The 20,370-nt window shown below is 37.3% G+C and overlaps 1 protein-coding gene across 17 annotated transcripts in view; it reads left to right on the top strand.

The window, feature by feature from the left end:
- The first annotated feature begins 3,357 nt into the window (after positions 1–3,357).
- Positions 3,358–20,370, top strand: part of ptprk (protein tyrosine phosphatase receptor type K) — a 100,944-nt gene continuing 83,931 nt past the window's right edge. For 15 of the 17 annotated variants that reach the window (XM_016668194.1, XM_016668204.1, XM_016668197.1 and 12 more), the window contains exons 1-2: positions 3,358–3,652; positions 9,655–9,678. In XM_016668194.1, coding sequence (XP_016523680.1) covers positions 3,571–3,652; positions 9,655–9,678 — 106 coding nt within the window. In that variant the 5' untranslated portion in view covers positions 3,358–3,570. The remainder of the gene's footprint in view (positions 3,653–9,654; positions 9,679–20,370) is intronic. The other 2 variants (XM_016668207.1, XM_007543067.2) reach the window with 1 other exon arrangement.

A 20,370-nucleotide genomic window follows, 5' to 3' on the forward strand; every position in this document is an offset into this window, starting at 1 on the left:
TATCCACACCTGTTCCTTGTTCTAATATTTCTATCCACAACACCTACTGTATTTATAGCTGAGCTGTGTACCAAATCAAAACATCTATTTTGTCTATTTGGCAGGCCTGCCATGATGTTATCCATTCCCACTCTGACATGCTGTCACCAGTGGTGGCAGACGGTGAAATGTGGGCAAATGCAGTTTTAAAGTCAAACTGCAGCTTAAATAAAACTGCTGTTAACACTCGCAAGTTTGGTACTTTATAATTCAACAATGAGTAAGTGATTGGATGGGTGAAACATAAAGCTAATTGCAGATTAATGTGGTGTAAGCAGTTCTCCAAGGATGAGTTCTGAGAAGGGAAATAGAGGATGGGGAGGTCATCAAGGGTGTTGCAGTCCTTTTAAATCACTCTAGGAAAGGATGGTTCTTAGCACACACGCGCGCACACACACACACACACACACACACACACACACACAAAGAAATCATTCAGCTATGGTTACAGTCCACCAAGGTTTCTTTTAAATCAAATGGAAGCAGCTTCTGGCTGTACATCCTGATGACTTTGCAGATCCTTTACTGCTCTGGTTTCTGTCTCTCACAGGCATCATTTATGTTCAGCAGAATGTGTCCCTGCTTAATCTTTCCGTTCTGTGGATGAGTTCAATATACACAATTTTTACACTAACCCAAACACATTGTAACGAAAGCTTTTTGACTTTGGGTATGTTCTTCCTTTGAAATTTACAATGGCTGTGTCTTTTCATGTCTGACTTAGATATGGTTCAGTTCTATTATTCTTTTTCTCTTTTCTGCTCTCCACTGTATTCCCTTTTTCTGAAGCATTAGTAGGGGTCCATTTTCTGTGGATTGGCTGAATGGTTAAGGGGCCCTGAGCTGGACAGGGACTCCACATTGTGTTTGGGATTATAAATACTCTTGTTAGAGCTTTTATCTGGTTGGTGGGTCCAACTAAAGCTACCACTGGAATACATTTGACCAAAAACAAGTTCCTTAATCCTTTTGTTTTTAAATATTTCATTTTCCCTCTTCACCTATCCTCATTTTCTATGCAGAGTCATTTGATTAATTCCTTCCGTTTTGTAAACAAACTACTTCATATCCATGGATTGAAAGCTGCAGTGTGTACCTTTGATGAAAAATATGTCGGTGGTAGTAGAGCACAGTCTAAAGTCTTCAGAAAAGAACACACAATGACATGAAACTGTATGAGATATTTTAAGCATTTCTATGATTCTTCATTTCCAAAACTGAAAAAAGCACTTTCCTACCAAGAGAGGAAAAAACACTTATGAGTATAAATTGATTTTTTTACAACTACAAAATGTAGGTATGAAGGGACAAGGTGGAAACCCGCTGGTAAAAATTGGCAAGGAGTTACACTAACCTAAATCATTTAATTTAAATTCTTCATATTTTTATACAGGACAATTTCACAATAACTATTGTCTCAATGGAAATTACAACAAAAGACAAAAACACAGTCTCTGTATGTTTCTTTAAGTCTTGCTTTCTGCCTCTTTGCACAGCAGATACTTGTTTGGTAACCACCACACCTGCAGGTATTTGGTGATTTCTCTCTCATTATGTAATGTAGTCTGGTTTCCTCAGTTTGGTGCTAGTTTTTCCTGCTACTGGAGTATTAAGAGGTTTCTTGTCCTTGTTGCCATATAATTGTGAGTTTTGCTGTTGCCCTCTGCGTTTGGTTTTTTCGCCTTCATTAGGCTTTGTGACACCTCCGGCTTATTTTAACTCTCCCTAAGCTATTTTGTGATAAGTTGGGACATGTTGTTGTGCCTCAGGAGAGAGTTTATCACAGTGAAATACCGTGGGAAAAATTTTATTAATGACTTAATTTGCAGTAGCCAGAAGCAGAAAAAATAGCTTTTTTTTTATATGTTTTGATATGAAAGATCATATAAGGTGACTTATTTTAATTCGATGGACTCTCATGTATATAACTACTGGACTATTTGAAAACAATAGTCATATTTTAACTTAAGCCACAACCTCAACCAGTTGTTCAGGTTGTGGCTCAATAATTTTTGAGCAGTTGGTTAACGCCTATCTTTTTGGTATATTTTAATGAATGCATTAGATCACACTGGACAGGTCTGGCATATTTGCTGGGACATTTTCAAATCTTTGAGTCTATGAGGGACTTTGAAGAAAGGACAAATGGCTGAGGATCAAATCAAACTATTTTAACTTTGCTTAACAAAAGTTGTTGGTGTAGGACACCAAATTAGCTCAACAGCATAAATGCCACTAAGGAAACATGTGTTATAAGTAAGTATAAATATGTATGTGAAACAATGCTGTTCCTAATATTATTTTTGTTTGTTAGACTATTTTTTTTTGTTCTTTGTGTGATATTTTAATTTGTCTATTACTTTATTTTTTTTTATTTTTAGCAACAAATTTCGAGTTTTCATCCACTTTTTGTTGGTTTTATTACATAAAACGTAAAGGAATTGTCTTTTTAAACATGCTGAGACATGTTTCAAACATCTAAGACGCTACACTAGCCTTCTGATAATTTTAAACACCAGTAACAACACTACACGAGATAATTTTTTTAGGTTTAGCATTTTTTTCCTCTTTTTTTTTTTTTTTTGCAAATAAGCAACACACAGGAACAATATAGAAGTCCAGTAGTTACAAACATAGATACAACATCCAAGGGCTTTACAGAACATAGAACAAGTAATTTACAAAATCAAATCGTTGCTCGAGGGTTGCAGTTCTTTAAGGGCAGTTATGATTTGAATAGCTTTAGCATTTGAGCTTAGTTTTAAGGATTCTATATAGATATTAATAGAAGATAGTAAGATCTGGAAATTAGGCTTTTGCTGTAAATACTTGGAGGTGTGAATATATTTACCATAAATAATAAAAAAGTTAACATATAAAAATTCTTTTTTGGCAAGTTTGCATTTCTCCATTCCAAACAAAACATCCTTATTTGTTAAAGTAATATTGAGATTTATTTTTTTGTGGAAGAAAATTGACACATCTCTCCAGAATATTTTGGTGTAATTACAATCCCAAAAAAGATGAACAAGCTTTTCTTCATTAATTTTACAGAAAGTACACATAGGGTCCAGTCCCATTTGTATATTTTTATCAAAAATGTTTTAACAGGATAGACATTATGAATAATTTTGTAATTTCTCTTACTTTATTATTTATTAAGTATTTTTTTTTAGGAGTAACCAAGTCCACTTCCAATTTATATTTTCAAAAATGTTGGACCAATAATTTTTAGGTGTAGCAATATTTCAATCGACTCCCTTCTTGTGACGTCACCAGCTGTCTGCTGCGCTCGCGCTCCAACTACACCTCGCTCTCCTCACTCCGCCTCGCGCTCCCTCTCCACTCTCTGCGTGAAACAAAGTGTGGAGTCCGCGAGCGCCCGCAGGAATCGAAAAGCGAGAGCACGGACTGAATAATGGAGCTAAAACAACTGATGGAATAACAACCTATAAACGAGAAAGACTGAGACGACGGAAGAAACTTGGACCGAGCAAACTTTTCACGGGAGGAGGACAGTCTCGTAAAGCCATGGATACACTTTTCTCTGTATTCCTGGGAGTTGTGATCCTCTGTTCAAGAGTTGGCTCCGTCTCCGCTCAGTTGCCTACAGGTAAAAGAAAAAAAAAAAAAACTATTACGATGTTTGGAGTGTTGCTGTCGTTTGAGAGAGGTAAAGAGGAGTTTAAACCGTATATCTGCCGTTTTTTCCTTAGTGGAAGTACACGAATTCCGGGCAGGTGTGTGTGACGGTGTTGAAGAAAAGTTAACCTTCGCTTTGACAATGTCCCGTCATACCGGTTTTAAAGCTTCGCTGGTGCTTTTTAAACGACGCCGGATGCGAGAATGGCACTTTTCTATGAGGTGAAGGTGATTTTTGTCAGGTTGAATGTTAAAGGTTCCATTCGTCGGTGTAGTTAAACCCGCGTGTAAGGTTGTTTTATTTTGCCAAGTGGGTTGAGCTTACCATAACCAGTGAGTCGAAATGAATCAGAGCTTTGGGTTGTAGCCCTTTATTAAACTCAGTGAAGTTGCGAAATGAGATGGTTTGAAGTTTTGGAACGGATGTTTTCTTACCAAAATCTCAAGTCTGAGGAGGGGAAAAAATTACACTTAGAATAAAATAGATAATATTTAATGCTGCTTTTATTATTGTTATTTATAAGTATTATTTTTTTTTAAACGGGGGACTAAAATGGTACAAGACTGGATAAACAACGCGTGCTGTTCATCCTCTTCTGCAGCGCATGAATGGAGAGAAGTTATTGTGCGCACGAACATCACAGTATTAAAAAACAGTATATCCATGTGGTATGACAGTAAACCCATTTAAATATAGTTTTGCAGCAATCTTGCACTTTATATGCGTTTCCATTGTGTCTTACTATAAACTACAGGCTTTTATTTGGATATAGCTTAGTGCGTAAATGATCGTTAAATTTTTATCATCTTCTTTTCTATCTTGTTTTCCGCAGTTTTACAGTAACCTTGTCTTCTTGGCTTCGTCCGAGAGCCCTTTAAGTTTGATTTAGACCCCCCCTCCCCCCAAGTTAGGTTGAATTAAAATGTTTTGGGTTGACAAAGATACGGGTTATAGATATATCGGTTAAGTGCCGTTTTGCTCGAGGTGATAAAAATGTGTTAATGTGTCCTTTAAGATACTATAGGACACGCAGAAAGTTGAAAACCTGAAACTAAAGTAGCCGCTGAAGTCATTTAATTTCCTTTCCGTGGGTAGCGCATCATTCCGCTGCTCGCCGTCCTCTTTTTGCATGTTTAAGACCTAACAATTGACTTATCCGAATTGCAAATCAAGCATTCGCGCCCCTTTTAGCCCCCTTTTTTCCCATCTTGTCTGGAGGAAACACGAATTTGCTCCTGCAGGTGAAGCATCTGCAGCAGCAGCGATGTTTAGAGATTCTGCAACTTTACAACTTTTCGCGTGGCTGCGATGTTTGAGCAGGGCTGCTCAGACCCCGACAGTCCCTGCAGCTCATCTGGTTTCATTTGAGCCAGGGCTCTATACTGAATGTGGGTTTGCTGTGCGTTTAATTTCCGCATTCAGCATTTGTTTCTATTTCAACTCATGCATCAGAGAGAGAGAGAGAGAGAGAGAGAGAGAGAGAGAGAGAGCGAGAGAGAGAAACGAGACTCTCTAAACAATTTTGAGAGCTGACCTCCAAAATCAAACTAAAACCTTAAGGACGCACACGCTTCAGTTAAGTCCTGCAAATGAATCCACATTCATTGTACAAAAACCTAATTTTCTGCTCCAGTATTCTCGCTGGCCGCATTAATTCCAACTTTATCAGCAAACGTTTTATTGTCACCCTTCACCCCACCCTGTAGCCCATAACTATCCCCCCTTTTTTCCCCTCCCTTGGGGCCATTTGGTCCTCTGGGCAACAAATGTGTGGAATTTCTTTGAGGCCTCTTTGGGAATGTGAGTGCTGTTAATTTGCAAGTAAATACAAGTGACTGGATGCTGCTTCGGAAAGGGGAACGTGGAATATCTATTTGTTCGGATAACGTTTTACACAAATTACTTGCACTGAGTTGCATTCCAGGATATTAAGTAGTTATTTGTGCATGAAAGCAAATAAGGTCATAATAAGGTACATGTTAATAAGTTGAGTTTTGGCCAGCATCTTTGCTGCAGTGCATTATTCTGTAATGAACTCCCAGATTCAGGCACTTTAACAGATCAAAATGGGTTTTTTTTATTACACAATTACTAAATCTTGCAACTTGTAACTCCTTTTCATTAAAATATTTCAGATTAAGGCAGACAGCATTAACCACAAAATAATTAATATGTTAAAAAGGCAGCAAAGAAACAAGGACCGTACCAGTTAAACATTATCTTAAACTTAAAATGATCTTTTATACATTAAAGAAGTTATTTAGTCTGTGCTCCAATATCTGTTTCAATAAATTAGTCTTATTCTTGTTTTATCAGTTTTTAGTTTCCCAATTACTGTGTCAAATTATAAATTGAGTTATTCTCATAAATCTCCCACTCTCCTCCTTATCGCACTGCTTTGCATATTTGTATGTTGACTAATCACTTACAAAGTCAGCGTAATGAACGCGAACAAGCCTGCGCTTCACCGTCTTTATAAAGTCAGTGACTGAGTTTTATGTTAATTTGACAACTTTCTAAATCTTCCTCCTCTCTGATCGAGTTGTGACACAGATTCCAGGCGTCTTTAATCCTAATGAAGTGAAATGATTGTTTTCCATCAGTGTCTCCAGACGAATTAGAAGGCTGCCGCTCCCACTGAACACAACATCCGAGCTGGTTTAATTATAACTGTAAATTATTTCAGTATTTTGAACATTAGCACCAAGTTGGTTTAATTATAATTACTTTTCCGCTCCATTTAGGAGATGAAACAAAATTGGGTGTTTTAATGGAAAAAGGCGAGAGAAGCGGAGTGATAGTGAGAAAGAGGAGAGAAGAAGAGAGGGGGGGAAAAAAAATCAAGAAACCATTGGTTTTTGGCCGTGGGCATCTCCTCCACTCAAGAGACTGTGAAAACGGCAGGAGGGAGTGTGTGTGTGTGTGTGTGTGTGTGTGTGAATCATTGTGTGTCTGTCTTTTTTTTTTGTGTATGTGCGGTGCGAATTTGTGTGTCCGCTCTTGTGCTTTGCTGTCACTTAAAGAGACGGAGGCAGGACGACGCTTTTAAGCCCTCCGGTGAACAGCGGTATAAAGAAGAGTATCTGAAATGTTTGCCTCTTATTTAGATTCATGCGAAAAATGCCTTCTCATTCTAGTCATGCCATGTATAATGGCTCCAAATCAAAGGCCCGTTTTATTTATTTTCTCGTTAAAAGTAACGCCTCAGTCTGCAGTTCTTCAGATCCATTTTTATGTCTTCTCTTCAAATCAAACGTCCTTTTTGCCCAAAGCCAATCTGTTTCTACTGATTTCAATTTGGTGATAGATTAAAAAAAATCTCTCTCTCTTTGAAAGTACTGGCTCATTCCTTGAGCTGTTTGGGGACGAAGTCTGAAAAATGTAATTAATCTGTTGAGAGAATTCATTAGCTAATCCCTCATTAGACTGTGTGCATGTGTGTGCCGGGGTATGAATGAATATGAGGATTTGTGTTGAAATGGATTAGCGACACATAGTGGTTGTTCAAACTCGGCGAGAGAGAGAGAGGTTCTGGGAAGATGAGAGAGAGGTTCTGGAGAGAGAGAGAGGTTCTGGGAAGATGATATGATTGACAGGTTGTAAACCATTAAATCATACCGTTACTGCTATGTTTCTGCTGGGTGCACATAATATCCCAAACCCACCAGTAATCTATTTTTCAAAAACATGATTTTGGTGTTTTCACAGATCCTAATCAATGTTCTGAAGTCACTGTGTAAGGGAAACACAGTGTTTCCCTTACACCTCATCAAGTAGTTTCAGCTCTTATGTTACATTTTTGGGTTAAAAATAACATTTTTTTTCATTTATCTAAGCCTTTCATGTCTGACTTTTCAATTTTCAAAGTTATTTTGCAGTTTAGATGATTGAACCTATTCCAACATAGTGCACCTTTATAGCAGATCGATTGCTAAAACAATCTACCATTAAAGGCAATGTTGTTCAATGTTGCCACATTGTGCTTAGTGTAAAATTACCTTTAAAACTCCTAACCTAAAGATGCTTGCATGCTTTGAACATTTTGAATGGTGGTTTCTAAACCTAAATGGTATTTCCTTCATTACTTGGTCGGTGTTTTTTGAGCGATTCAACAGAATGGGGTGAACTGATTGACTTGAAATATTGGCACATGCTTCGGTGTTGGGAGTCGGGTTAATGATGGCTTTGAGTAATACATTTTATCCAATGGTATGCTCCACATTAAATTTGTAGTGTCTTGCAAAAATAATACAAAAATACACATTTTCACAGTTTGTTTTGCTAGAACCACAAACTTCAGTGTGCAAATATTAGTTAAAAGACTAAAGTTAAGAAAAAATGTGCAGTTTAAGGAAAATGTTTCTACAGATAAAAAAATCAGGGAAGTGTAGCTTGCATTTCTTTTGGCTGTGTTTACTTTAGCACGTTTAAGTCAAAGTTAATGCACACTATTACTTTCAGAAGTCACCTACATGCAATTTAAGATCAGTATAAATACTTTTCTCTCAATCTGAGTACACTACTGCCACCATTAAACATGTGGGGAGGCATTTCTTTATCAGGAACAGAGAAGCTTGTCACAGTTAATGGGATTTTGAATTAAGCTCAATTCAGGCTTGTCTTGAAAGAAAACTTTAAAACATTGAGACTAAGTTCCATCTTCAAGCAGGACAACAATCTAAATATTAAAGCCAATCTTAAAGTTACTGCAACCTAGAACAGGATGGATTGGATCAACAAACTGATGTTTACTGACACTTTTCGTCCTGTTGGATCTGTTTTACGAAGAATCGCCAAACATTTTAGTCTGTTGATGTGCAACGCTCGCACAGAGATGCCACACATGACTTGCAACTGTAATTGTATTGAAGGACGTTTTCACAAAATCTTGAGTCAGGGAGCTGAATTTGCATGCACGCCACACTTTTAAGATTGTTTTTGTAGAAAAATATTTTTAAAAATATGAGTAATTTTCCTTCCACTTCTCAGTTATGCACCAATTTGTGTTTTTCTTCTATATCAAATCTCATTAAAAATACTGTAGTTTCAGTAGGAATGACAGAAAGTTTTTAAAACATTTAAGGAACGTTAATAATTTCGCAAGCACGGCTCTCTTCAAGCTTGTGGCAAATCATTGGGCGAATCAAATCAAGTGACCCATGAAAGTGATGAAGTTCTTTGGAAATGAACTGAGGCAGAGCACTCAAAACAAATCTCGAATGCCTGAAACATCACATCCCTGATAAATGATGATACAAGTCCAGTATCATCAATCTCTGCTCTGCCCTGTGTGGCTCCGGTCACAGCTGTTGGTGCAAGGCTGCCTCTCATACATCCACACTCATATTTATTTACACACACACACACGCACACACACACACACACACACACTGGTCCACATGGCTGACTAATGACAGATTAAGTAATCAACGCTCACAGCCGATTCATTACGTTATATTACATGCATGTACACACAAACACACAGGCAGATGTGAGGAGACTCATTGCCAGCTATGTGGGTTAGCCTTTTGGTGTTAAAAATATATTCAGTGGAGGTTTGGCTGGTGATTGTTTGGAAGACGGGGAGAAACAGTGGCAGGTGAGGACAGACTTGGAAAAGAGATTATTTTTAGGGTTACCATGAGGGTTGGTTGAGGAAAAAAGGCTGAGGTTAGGAATATGTAGGAAAAGCAGAAAGTTTGTGTTTGGAAACTTAGTCATAAATGTTTGAATTTACTTTTAAAGACTTTTTCCTCACTTTCTGGAAACATTACATAAAACAAACAATTTTGTCTAATGACATCAAGATAATCTGTGCAAATAATTAGCTTCAGTTGTGTGGTTTTAGAAGAGCTTATCTATTTGATGGTAAATAATGAATACAGAGAACATCTCTTGCATCTGTGAACCTTTGCATGCTTTCTAATCTAATTCTGTCCTATTATTCTCTGCTTTGCTTCTGCTGGATCCAGCTCACTTGGGGCGCGCAGAAAAGGGTGAGTTACGACTTGTCGGCAAAGAGCTGTGTTTCATGTTTCATCGTTCTTTTAGTGTTGTCATAATTATTCCATGGCTTTAACTCTAGGTTCTGTTTCCAGCCTGACATCTGTTGTTCTCATTATTTACCGTCCTCCATTACACCTTCCAGAGGCTTTTTGGTTTTGCACACCCATCCCATTGGAAACTAACGGCTCAGCTGTTATTTTGATACTTTTTAAACTCACCGTAACACCATTAACAATTTCTTCCATGCATCTTTTTAAGCAACGCTTGTAGGTATAGTTTATAGTTTTCACTGTTATAGTATTTTTTTTATGACATTGCAGTTTGTTGGATTTACTCCTTGATTACTTGATTGAATGTCAAAGAAGTTTCAGTGATTCACACACCTTAAGGCCGTGTCTGTCGTGATTTTCTTTCCTCTACATAAATAGCTTGAACCGCTGAAATACTTGAAGCAATCTTGTACCGGCTTGTTGTCGCTTGTAGTTATGATTCCGCTTATCCTGCTGCCAATTAATCTGCTTGCCGCTTGTCTTTGTGTCTCCTTTCCTGTTTTGTCTGTCTGTCCTTCTGTATAGTTAGACAGCTGTTGGGGGTTTTGAAGTTTCCAGGTGCTGTTTGTTTAGCCGAGCCTGCTCTCCTATAAAGGAGCTCAGAGGAACTTTGTTCTCTCCGTAGTAGAACACCTTCTTTCCACTTTTATTTTCTCTTTTATTTCTCTTCTCCCATGTTGCATATTTTTATTTTTTTTCCCTCCATCTGTTTTCTGTTTTTCTCAGTTTCACACACAAACACTCGTAGCAAACAGTACATTTTAAGATAGCTGTTCTTCGTTGTGAACGTGACAGGGAAGTAAAACACTAAAGAGAATATTGGCCCAGGAGGCAGAGAGTTTTCTTTGTGGCTGCGTGGTTTCCCTCAAGGTTTTTAATTAACAAAGCAGATTTTTTTTTCCCATTCAAATATAGACTGAATACTTAATCTTCTGTTACTTTTTAAAAGGTAGCACTCTTTTATGCTACAAAATGTTACCATGCATGAATTGGAATGCAGTGCACCAAAAAGTCAAGCTATTGAATGAATTCAAAAAATGTTTTTGATTTAATGAAAACCCATTAAATGCTGTTAAGTCATGGGAAAATGGGTTTGTTTTGTTTTGTATCAGCTCTTATCCTAAGTCCTTTAAAAGCTGGATTAATAAATTGCTTTTGATAAGGAAAGCCAAGATACTGCTGCAATTTCTATCAAATCAACGTTCTTTAGAAAGTGTATTTAAAATAATAAAAGCTGTGCAAAGAAAACTCATTAAAATTGAAAGATTAGATGAAAAGAGATAAAACCAGTTTAACAGAATAAGCATAATTTATTATTGCTTAATTTTGAAGTAATTAAAGCGATGGTAACTGTTTGCATAAACCTTTTGTGGGAATGGATTTGAATTTTCTGTCTGGATTGTAAGAAACAGCTCTTTACCACAGAGCAGTTCTTTTCACTCAAAAAAAACTAAAATAATGATTCATTTTGAAGGAAAAAAGGGCAATCTCCAACTATCAGTGGGATGCTCCAGCATTTCTCTGTGTTGGGTTATAAGGACTAAAGCGCACATAAACCTGTTTGTCATTTACAACCCATGTTTAATGCATGATTAAACATGTATAAAAAAGTATACTAAAGCCTGTATAATTTTAACAAAAGTGCCCCAAAGATGAATCTACAACAGTTGAAAAAGAAGAATTTCACAGAAATATATGTAACTTATATGTTAATAAGTTTTACTCTCTTATTCAGTGTAACTAATTCCTGTAACTCCTCAGGAAGTTTAGCAAATGTTTGATGAGACACAGGTTGAGCCAAACCTCTGAGAGTCATTTGCAGGAGGGGATATTGATGGCTTATTGGTTAAAGTTTAGCTAAGCCTGGGTTAGCCTTTTCAAATACGTCTGTTTAGTTTTTTTTTGTTTGTTTGTATTAAGACTAAAGTAATAGAATTTTTTTTTTTTTCATTTGGTTTATGCAATTTTTAATTAATTTGTCTGGATCAGACAAACTATGCGTAGCCTCTTTTACTTCATTTGTGTCTTATTCTGTTGAGGTTTTTGTTGTTTTGAACAGATCAGACAACCGATCTGCACGTATCCTCAGGTGAACTGAAAAAAGCCTTGTGGCTCCTCTGCATTCAGCTTTGGACGCAGGCTAATAAAAGGTTTCTATTAGTTCAGTTATAAAGACATCTGTCAGAGAAATGCAAGGTACAATCCACAAAAGTTGCCAAGAGCAATCAAGTTGCAGCATGAGAAAAGCTCAATTCTGATCTCTTTATTTTTTTATGAAGACTTTCCACATGGCATTGAGCTTCATTCACTCTCATCCACGAAGCTTCTGCATGTTCATCTTCATGTTATGAAAGGACAGATTGTCAGTGCCCTTACGTTCCTTTCTGTCAGCCCTCTCCAATTTAAGCTGATTTCAGATCAGACGTGGTGGAAAGCTTTTGAGATATGTAAACCCTCTTGTGTCTGTGTGCGTTTGTGTGGGCATGAAGCTTGTGCAAATCAGGGGCTTAAAGAGAACTAGCTGTCCAGTCCATTAAGATTATCATCTTCATCCACGGTCACATATCTTCACATCACCACACTTCTGTTCCTCTGTTTTTATGGAGATAAAAATCTTTCATCAGATATTCCAATTTTTCCACCAAATGATCTTATAGTCACTCAAAATAGTCACTTTTCACTCAAAATCTGTCTGCCACCTTAATCTGTCGTTTAGTGTGTCCGTGTCCCTGCCAGCTTTTCTATGTCCTTCCTTGCTGCAGATGACTGCAGACACATGGTCAGCCTGACAGTGATCGTGTATACGCACCTACCGTCACTCACTCTAAAAGACAGGCTGTGTGTGGGAGTGTGGAGACAGACATTAAAATGTTGAGTGGCTGTCTGCATCTCTGTCAGTTTTCTGGCTGGTCCATCTCAGCCTTGATGTCTGAAACACTCCCTGTGATAAGACCATAATTCAGGAGTTCAGTTTGAAATATAGCTTTTTGGGTTGTATTACCACTGTTGGTTCCTAAGAGTTGGGGGTTTGAGCATCTCTGTATGTCATTTGTTGTTGCCAAACATAGAACGATAGCAGGGGTCCTCAATGTCTGTTGTGCATCTCCATGCACTTTTATTTTTATCTGCTTAATCGTACCTGTTCAAAGTTATGTAAACTTTGAACCACTGACGATTCTTCCCACTCCAGTCCTTGATGCTTAAAAGTGATGTAATGTGCTCTAAATCAAAAGGTCCATACTGAAAACATTTCTGTACCATTAAACCCACTCATGATGGGTTTATGATGGTGGCTAAGCTCTCTGAGAGTATTAGAAAATTATTTAAAAAAAAACAACAGAAAAGAGAAGATAATGTGGGTTCAGCACAACTGGTGGCCACCAGATCAAAATCTCAACCACAGTCTGTTCAATCCCTGGTCAGTTTTTCCCTTTGCAGCTTCATATATAGCAATTGCTGCTTCTTTTTGTACCCATACACATATTACTTTGTCCGCATGGCTTATCAGTTTATTTTTTATAGTTTATTTACATAAATGACATACATAGTGATTAAAAATACAATAGACACTCTGTATTTGGTGGGCTTATGGACCATAACCATCTGTGAATAGCTTGTATCTGAGTATACGCTTAAAAACTGCTCGTAATTTACTATTTTAATTGTTCAAAAACCAAATACACTAAAAGATGAAAATCTAGATGATATCTAGATGAAAATTAAGAAGGTTTCTCCTAATGTACATGCTGTAAGGAAGTTCAGTTAGGACTGGAGCTGTCAGTTGTAAAAAACAACAAAAGAAATCAGTTTCGACTTGGAAAAAGAGTTGATGTTTAAAAAGCAGAAGAGGAATCAATAAAGTTCTCACAGCATTTCCAAGCATCAAGGACTGCGGTGGGAAGAATCATCAGTAGTTCAAAAGGAACCACAAAACCCCAGTACAAACCTGAAAGAGACAGGAAATGAAAGGTTTCAAAGAATCTTGAAGAAAAAACTCATGAGAGGCGTCTACAGATCTTAGAACAACTGCAAGGATGCTAATTAATGACTCGGCCAGGTCACGATTCAGAGGCTGCAAAGTTGCAGATCAAGAAGAACTCCCCTTTGCAGAAGTGACACCTTTTAGCCAGACCTGGTCAAAGACTATGCATGCTGCAGGAATGTTCTTTGGTTGGATCAGATGAAACTAGAGTCCTTGCCATAGAGATGTTGCTCATTTTTTAAAATGTCAATACAGTGAAACTGGTGGCTTCACTCTGCCTGAAACTGGGAATCTTGTCAAAGTGGAAGGAACCATGGAAAAAAGATGGTTTGAAAGAAAACCTAAAGCAGCCACGTGTAAGACATAGTCTGAGCCATCTCTTTGTCTTCCATCATGACAATGGCCCAAAAATATTGCTGCTGGTAAAGGACTGTTCCCAGAGCATTAACGTGAATAATATTGACTGACTTGCACAAAACCTTGACTTGAAACCCATTTGAAATCTGTGGAATGAACTTAAATCAACAGGTCATAACCAAAAGACCACCTAATCTGATGGAGTTTTAAAAATTTGCTGGAATTTCTCTGGTGACAACTGCAGGTTGTTATCCACCAAAATGTGAGTGATAGCATCAGGGAGGCTAATTATTTTTGAAAATGACGATGATAAAAGGAGAATATTGGACCTTTGATGTTTACAATCTAAATGAATCATCTTTCGCTTATCTTGTATAACTTTCCAATTTACTGGTAAAATGTTGTACAAAGCTTAATCCAGAGACAGGCAAATTAAGCTAAGCAGAAACGATTAAGCATCTAATTAAAGGTTTTATATTTAATGAAATTACAGCAAATTTATCTGTGTATCGGCTAGATAGATCTTTTCTTTTACGTAAGTAGCACCCTTTAAAATATATTTTTTTTACATTTTAAAATAAACACCCTGATAATGGATATTTTTGACATGTGTCTGTATTGTAAATTATTAGAGGAGTATGCCCACATGTATTTTACTAACTTCGTGCTTAACTTACTAGAAGTAAAGGCAAAATTAATCGAAACAATTCTGTGCCAAAATGGCCTGCTGGAGTTTACGCCAGAATATTATGAGTCAAATAAATCAAACCAGAGATTTGGATTTGTCAGATCTAGTGGGTATATCTTAGTCTTTTTTTGGTGCCCACATGCCCCTTCATGCTTTACTCCGCTTCCACAGATAACGTTAAACCTGACATGTTTACTGCTCACATAATGAAAAAGAGCTCGAACATCACTGTGAGGAAGTGAGCTGCATTAAAATAAGCTACGGTGAAGAACTAATAGCCAAAACTGAGGAGTATCTCAGCCTCATACCCACAAACAGGCATCTTAGAGATTTATATTAATGCATTCATGAGACTACACAATAGTTTTTCCTTGGTTTCCATTGACTGCAGCGTGAGAACAGCCACTGAGACAGTAACTCCCCCGAGGCACTCGTTTTTCTGAGTTTTCTGGAGCAACGCTGAATCAACTTTTGGTGGGAAACCCTTAATCTGAGTTTGCCGGCTTAGATTAGAGAAGCCCAGAGTTGTTTGAAAAGGTCTACACAGTGCGCCCTTTCCATTGGACGGATGTTAAGAACGAAAAGGCAGAGAAACTCCCAACAGGCATACAGCTGCAAAACATGTGCACAAAGAAAGATGCCAAAATAGGACATGCAACGTCTTCAGTCATAGACGAAAGTCATGAGAGTGAAAGCCTGACATGTTACTTTGACAAACCTAAACTCCTCTGAGTTGCTGATATTTAGTAAACTTAACTTTTGCTGAAGGGGTGAAGGAAAATCTATTAATTAACTGAAACTCCCTTCTTTTTTTTTTAGCAATGGTTAGGTTACCTCTTCCCCCCTCTTCTAGTTCTCCTGCTTGGAATTTATGACCCACAGCAACACAATGTTTATGAAACCCTCCCCCTTCTCACGCACTCCTTTTTCCTCCACTCTTTTCTCCTGCTGTCCTCCTCTTTACCACCCCCTCTACATTTACCTCTACTACACAATCTGTTGCTCCCACTCCCGTTCCTTCTTGTTTCTCCAGTTTCCTTATCCCCCCCCCCCCACACACACACACACACACAACAAGAGCATGAGTGGGGTTTCCAAATCCACATTCAGTGGTGTTGCATTACATGGGTAAAGCACTAGGGTTTGCTTAAGGTGGAATTTGCAGATGGAAAAGAGAAAGTTGGGGTAACAACAGAACAATGGTTGAGGAGGAAAACTCTTTAAACCAGCTTACCTTAAAACTGTTTCACATCAAAGAAGGAAGCTGTAATCTACTTAAGTATTTCCAGCTGGTGCCAGTGAATGTAGCTCTAAAAGGCAACAATTTATCTGATTGCTCAAAATCCTAAGTACAAAATCTTCTCTACCATGTCATGCAGGCAGAGATCATTCTCACCCCTTTGTCTTTGCCATATTTTTTTCCCCTTTAAATCACAGTCTCTCAGACTTGCAGGAAAGATGTTGTGAGGATTTTGTCTCAATGTTTTGTTCCTGAATCTTTCCTGAGTCACCCAGAAGAGGAACTTAAAATGTAAAACATTTTAGATTTTTTTTTAAAAAAAGGTCCTCCTTTGTATCAGGTAGCCATGTTAATTTTTCCTATGACTGAGTTGGGCCAAAAGTAAATAAAGTGTGTTTGTGTGAAACCTGTGTGTGCCTGTTATTGGAGAGTGTGTGCCAAGCGAGCTGTCTAGTTGGAGTAACGGTTAGCAGATACAGTGCTACCTCTCAATGACATTAACTGTCTCTTAAGCTAAGGATCAGGCACAAACACACACACAATCGCACCATACTACCTTAACACACAGTGTCGCTCTGTCTCACTGGATTAGTCCCACAAAGCAGGTTACTTGAAGTTAAGTATAGGTTTAAAACACAACTACAGCTGTCTTTGTGTGTTGAGTTTTAAAGATGACTCAAGGTGCTGGAGAACCAGCGATGGAGCAGGCAACTCTGCTGCTGATTTCCATAGTTTGATTTTTTTTATACAGCTTTGACCTGCACTTACAAATTTTAGCAAATTAAATTTTTAACAAAAAAAATTTATAGCATAAGCTATAACAACATTCAAAGCATTTTTTGCACAGATTTCTGCCATGACAAATATTTAAATATTTTTTATAGCTTAGGCCACATCACACCAAAGGAGAAGAGTTGCTGTAAAGCACAGCTGTACTCTTATTGTAAAAGACATATAAAAATGTACATTTAAAACTTTTGGCATAACTGATCTATATTTTTAAAACAACAGGTTTTGTGTGTGATTGCTGACTTCAGTGCTAAGATTTTCAAAAGGCACCCAATCTTTTGGAAAACATGTTCCATGACAGACAAGTTGATGACTCAAAAGCATACTGTGGGATATTTCTATTTTTCTTTTTTAATACATTTGCAAAAATTTCTACATTTCATGGGTTTTTTTATGTCAAAATGGGATGCTGAGTGTACATTCATGAGAAATAATATGATCTTTTTTGATTTTAGCAAACAGCTGCAATGAAACAAAGAGTGAAAATTCAAAGAGGCTGAATACTTTGTGTACCGACTGTATATCTATATGACTTGCGTAAGGATTTGGACATTTAATATTTCAGGTCTTGTGTTACGAGTTATGTCAACTTATTTTAAGTGGCAAGCAAGAATTAAAATACAAACTAAAATCCAATATACTGAAATGCTTTTTCCTATTTCTCTCACTCAGACAAGTGCAATTGAAAAATAATGTAAAGAAAATGAATGCAAATGTCAAAAGATCTTAAGGATCTGCAGAAATACAGAAAAACCACCATTAAAATTACATTATTGTATAACTTTTCGATATATGTGCAGTTTAATTCCACTTTCATTGTTTTGTTTTCATTCAAGTTAAAAGTTGCTGTTTTTATAGATGTGACTTCAGCATTGCACAAGAGTTGGTAATGAAGATGTGAAATGTAGTTTCTTGATCACAGGTAAAGGAAATGACATTTTTATTAGGTAATTATGTGCAGATCAGTATTTCAGATGGCAAGATGATGTGGCAACGAGAGAAGGAGATAAATTGCTTCCTAATGAGATAAAAGATTTTATTTGGAAATACTTCCAAAAAAACAACAACACAGTTTTGCTATGTTTGTGTTGCCATGCAGCAAATTACACTCTGTCCTCGTTATGACTTGTTGCTCTCCAGCAACGGTCTTTGGAGCAGACCACAGTCACAGCTGGACACCTCAAACATGTCTGCTCAACACAACTACTCCCTGCTTGAATAAATGTTGCAGCCCAGCCATGAGCTCACTCTGCCTCTCCTTCTGAGGCCTGCTTTCTATCACACCTCCCCCTTCACACTCACAAACACACTCTTAACTCTCACATACCTCTGACCAGAGTGAGTGAGAACGTCGACTACATGTGGTTTTGGTTAGCCACGCGTTCCCCTCACAATGGCCCCACATTAACCGCTTCTACTTTACCACTTTAGGGAGCGTGTATATATGGTCCTTTCAGTGGATGCTGTTGTGTGTTTGCTTGTAAATCTGCCTGTCTGTACATGCACAGCATTTTTGTGTGTCCCAGCCTAAGGCTGTGTTGAGTAGAACAGTGAATCAAGGTTAGTGGTCCAAAGAGAGCAACAGAGGCAGAAGGAGGGGAAGGGGGACTTTAATTGAGGGAGCAGAAGTTAGAAAAGAAGGAGAGCAATGGGTTTGGTAAACTGGAGCAGTGTTGTGGCCTAATGTGAGCTCATTAGATGACAATATGCATTTAGAGGATATGTTTTATGATGCAAATAATAAGTGGTAATCCTCATAATTTGTGACATTGAATAGTGCTCTTTTGTACAGGTGATGTGAAAGAAATACTCTTATGCAAGTGTGAAAGCAGGAATGCTTCTTAGTGATGCTCTGGTAATTTATCCACGGATCGAAATAGATCAGATTTCCATTGATTGGCTCTGATTGTTTGACAGCAAAAAGTACAAAGTTTACTTCCATATTTTATAAATGCAACAAAACTGGAAACTCCTTCATTTTTGGTTGGCAAAGGCATTAACAAACAGCATAGTCTCTGATGCACTTCCTTATCAAATGTAGGTTAGAAACATAAGCTTTGATGAACAAATGGAGATAATCCTTGAATGAACTCTTTTTCTGTCGGATTTAAAACTACTTTTTTCTATGAAGAAACCTGCTGCGCCTTTTTCAGTTAAGGTTAATTGCATCTATTTGTAGATTTAAAACAAATTTTATATAATTGAGCTTTTGTGTGTTATTGCTTTAGAAAAAAATCAGCAGGTCAGATCTCAAGGAAGATTTTAATTGTCCATAATGTGCACAAAATGTTTAATGAGTTTGAAATTTCCAAGCAAAACATTCTAGAGTTTTACTTTGATTGGCTCAGATCTGAGATTTGCAGGATTAAAATTGTAAAGTAAGATTGTTTTGTATTAGATTCCTCAAAACTACACTGATTGCTTAGACTTTGATGCTTTATACATTGAGCATGTCAAAAAAAGGTTAGAGATATATACTTTCGATGCATAAATTGAGATAATTTTGTAAAGCCTTTATTTTCTGTTGGATTTAAAAACACTGTACTTTTCTTTTGGCATGTTTTCTCTTTTATAAGTTATAGTCCTTAGGATAAAAATCGGAATCAGTTAAAATTAGAAGTGGTGAGAACTTTTAGAAACTGAAAGTCAGAATTGGCCAGGAAAAGCATAACAAGTGCATCTCTGCTGATTTATACCAATTATACAATTGAAAAATAGATAATAATGTAAAACGTCAGGCAAAGGGTTAACTTAATCCCACCTTTCCTTCATTAAATTGTGAATCCATGATAAAGTTTGGACTGATTTAGACCAACACAGAGTATACCACTTCTCCAGGGATTCCCGAGAGCGTGAGTCACTTTAATCATATTGCCTGGTCTCTTAGAAGGAAAAAAAAAAAAAAAGCCCAACATTGCTTGTAGCCAACTCATCCAAGTGGAGAGTCTCCACCTACATACGATAAATAAAAAAAAAATCCAACCTTTCTAAACGATGTTGTGAACAAAGAGTGGGCTTAAAGCAGTTGGCAGAGTTGTTGCTTTAGTCAAATCTGGCAGTTATGGCAAGTTTTCTGTCTTTTATGCCCAACTAGGTGTGAATCCTTTTTCTTGGCGGCTGCAAAATCAGCTTATTTTATCATAATAGCGTGGAGTTCAATACACTGTTGTTGTTGATATCTGTTTTTATATCTATAACCTTGTTGAAGGAATAAAACTGAAAAAAATATCCCTGCAGAGATGTGTGTTGTTATGCACCCCACATGGAGCAGATTGTGAATTAATTACACTTCCGGTTGCCATGTACTAAATTAGATTACCTTAAAATCCTCAGACTTTTGAGTAGTAATTGAATCCCATGATGATGCCTCTTGGATTTCAAGCTGAAATGGCAGTCTATTTTTCTGGTTTTTACCTTGCCAAAGTCGAGGGTTTTTTTTCTCCATCGTTTGACAGCAGTTTGAGTTGCCAAATAGGTGTGCAGTGTTGTTTCTGCTGAGTTAAACAGACCAATGGAACGTTTGACAAAACAAAACAAATAAACAAAAAAAAAAACAGAAAAGTATTGGGTGGTGTT

This window comes from Poecilia formosa, unplaced genomic scaffold, assembly GCF_000485575.1.
Source record: "Poecilia formosa unplaced genomic scaffold, Poecilia_formosa-5.1.2 Scaffold1, whole genome shotgun sequence".
In the NCBI taxonomy this organism is placed as follows: domain Eukaryota; kingdom Metazoa; phylum Chordata; class Actinopteri; order Cyprinodontiformes; family Poeciliidae; genus Poecilia; species Poecilia formosa.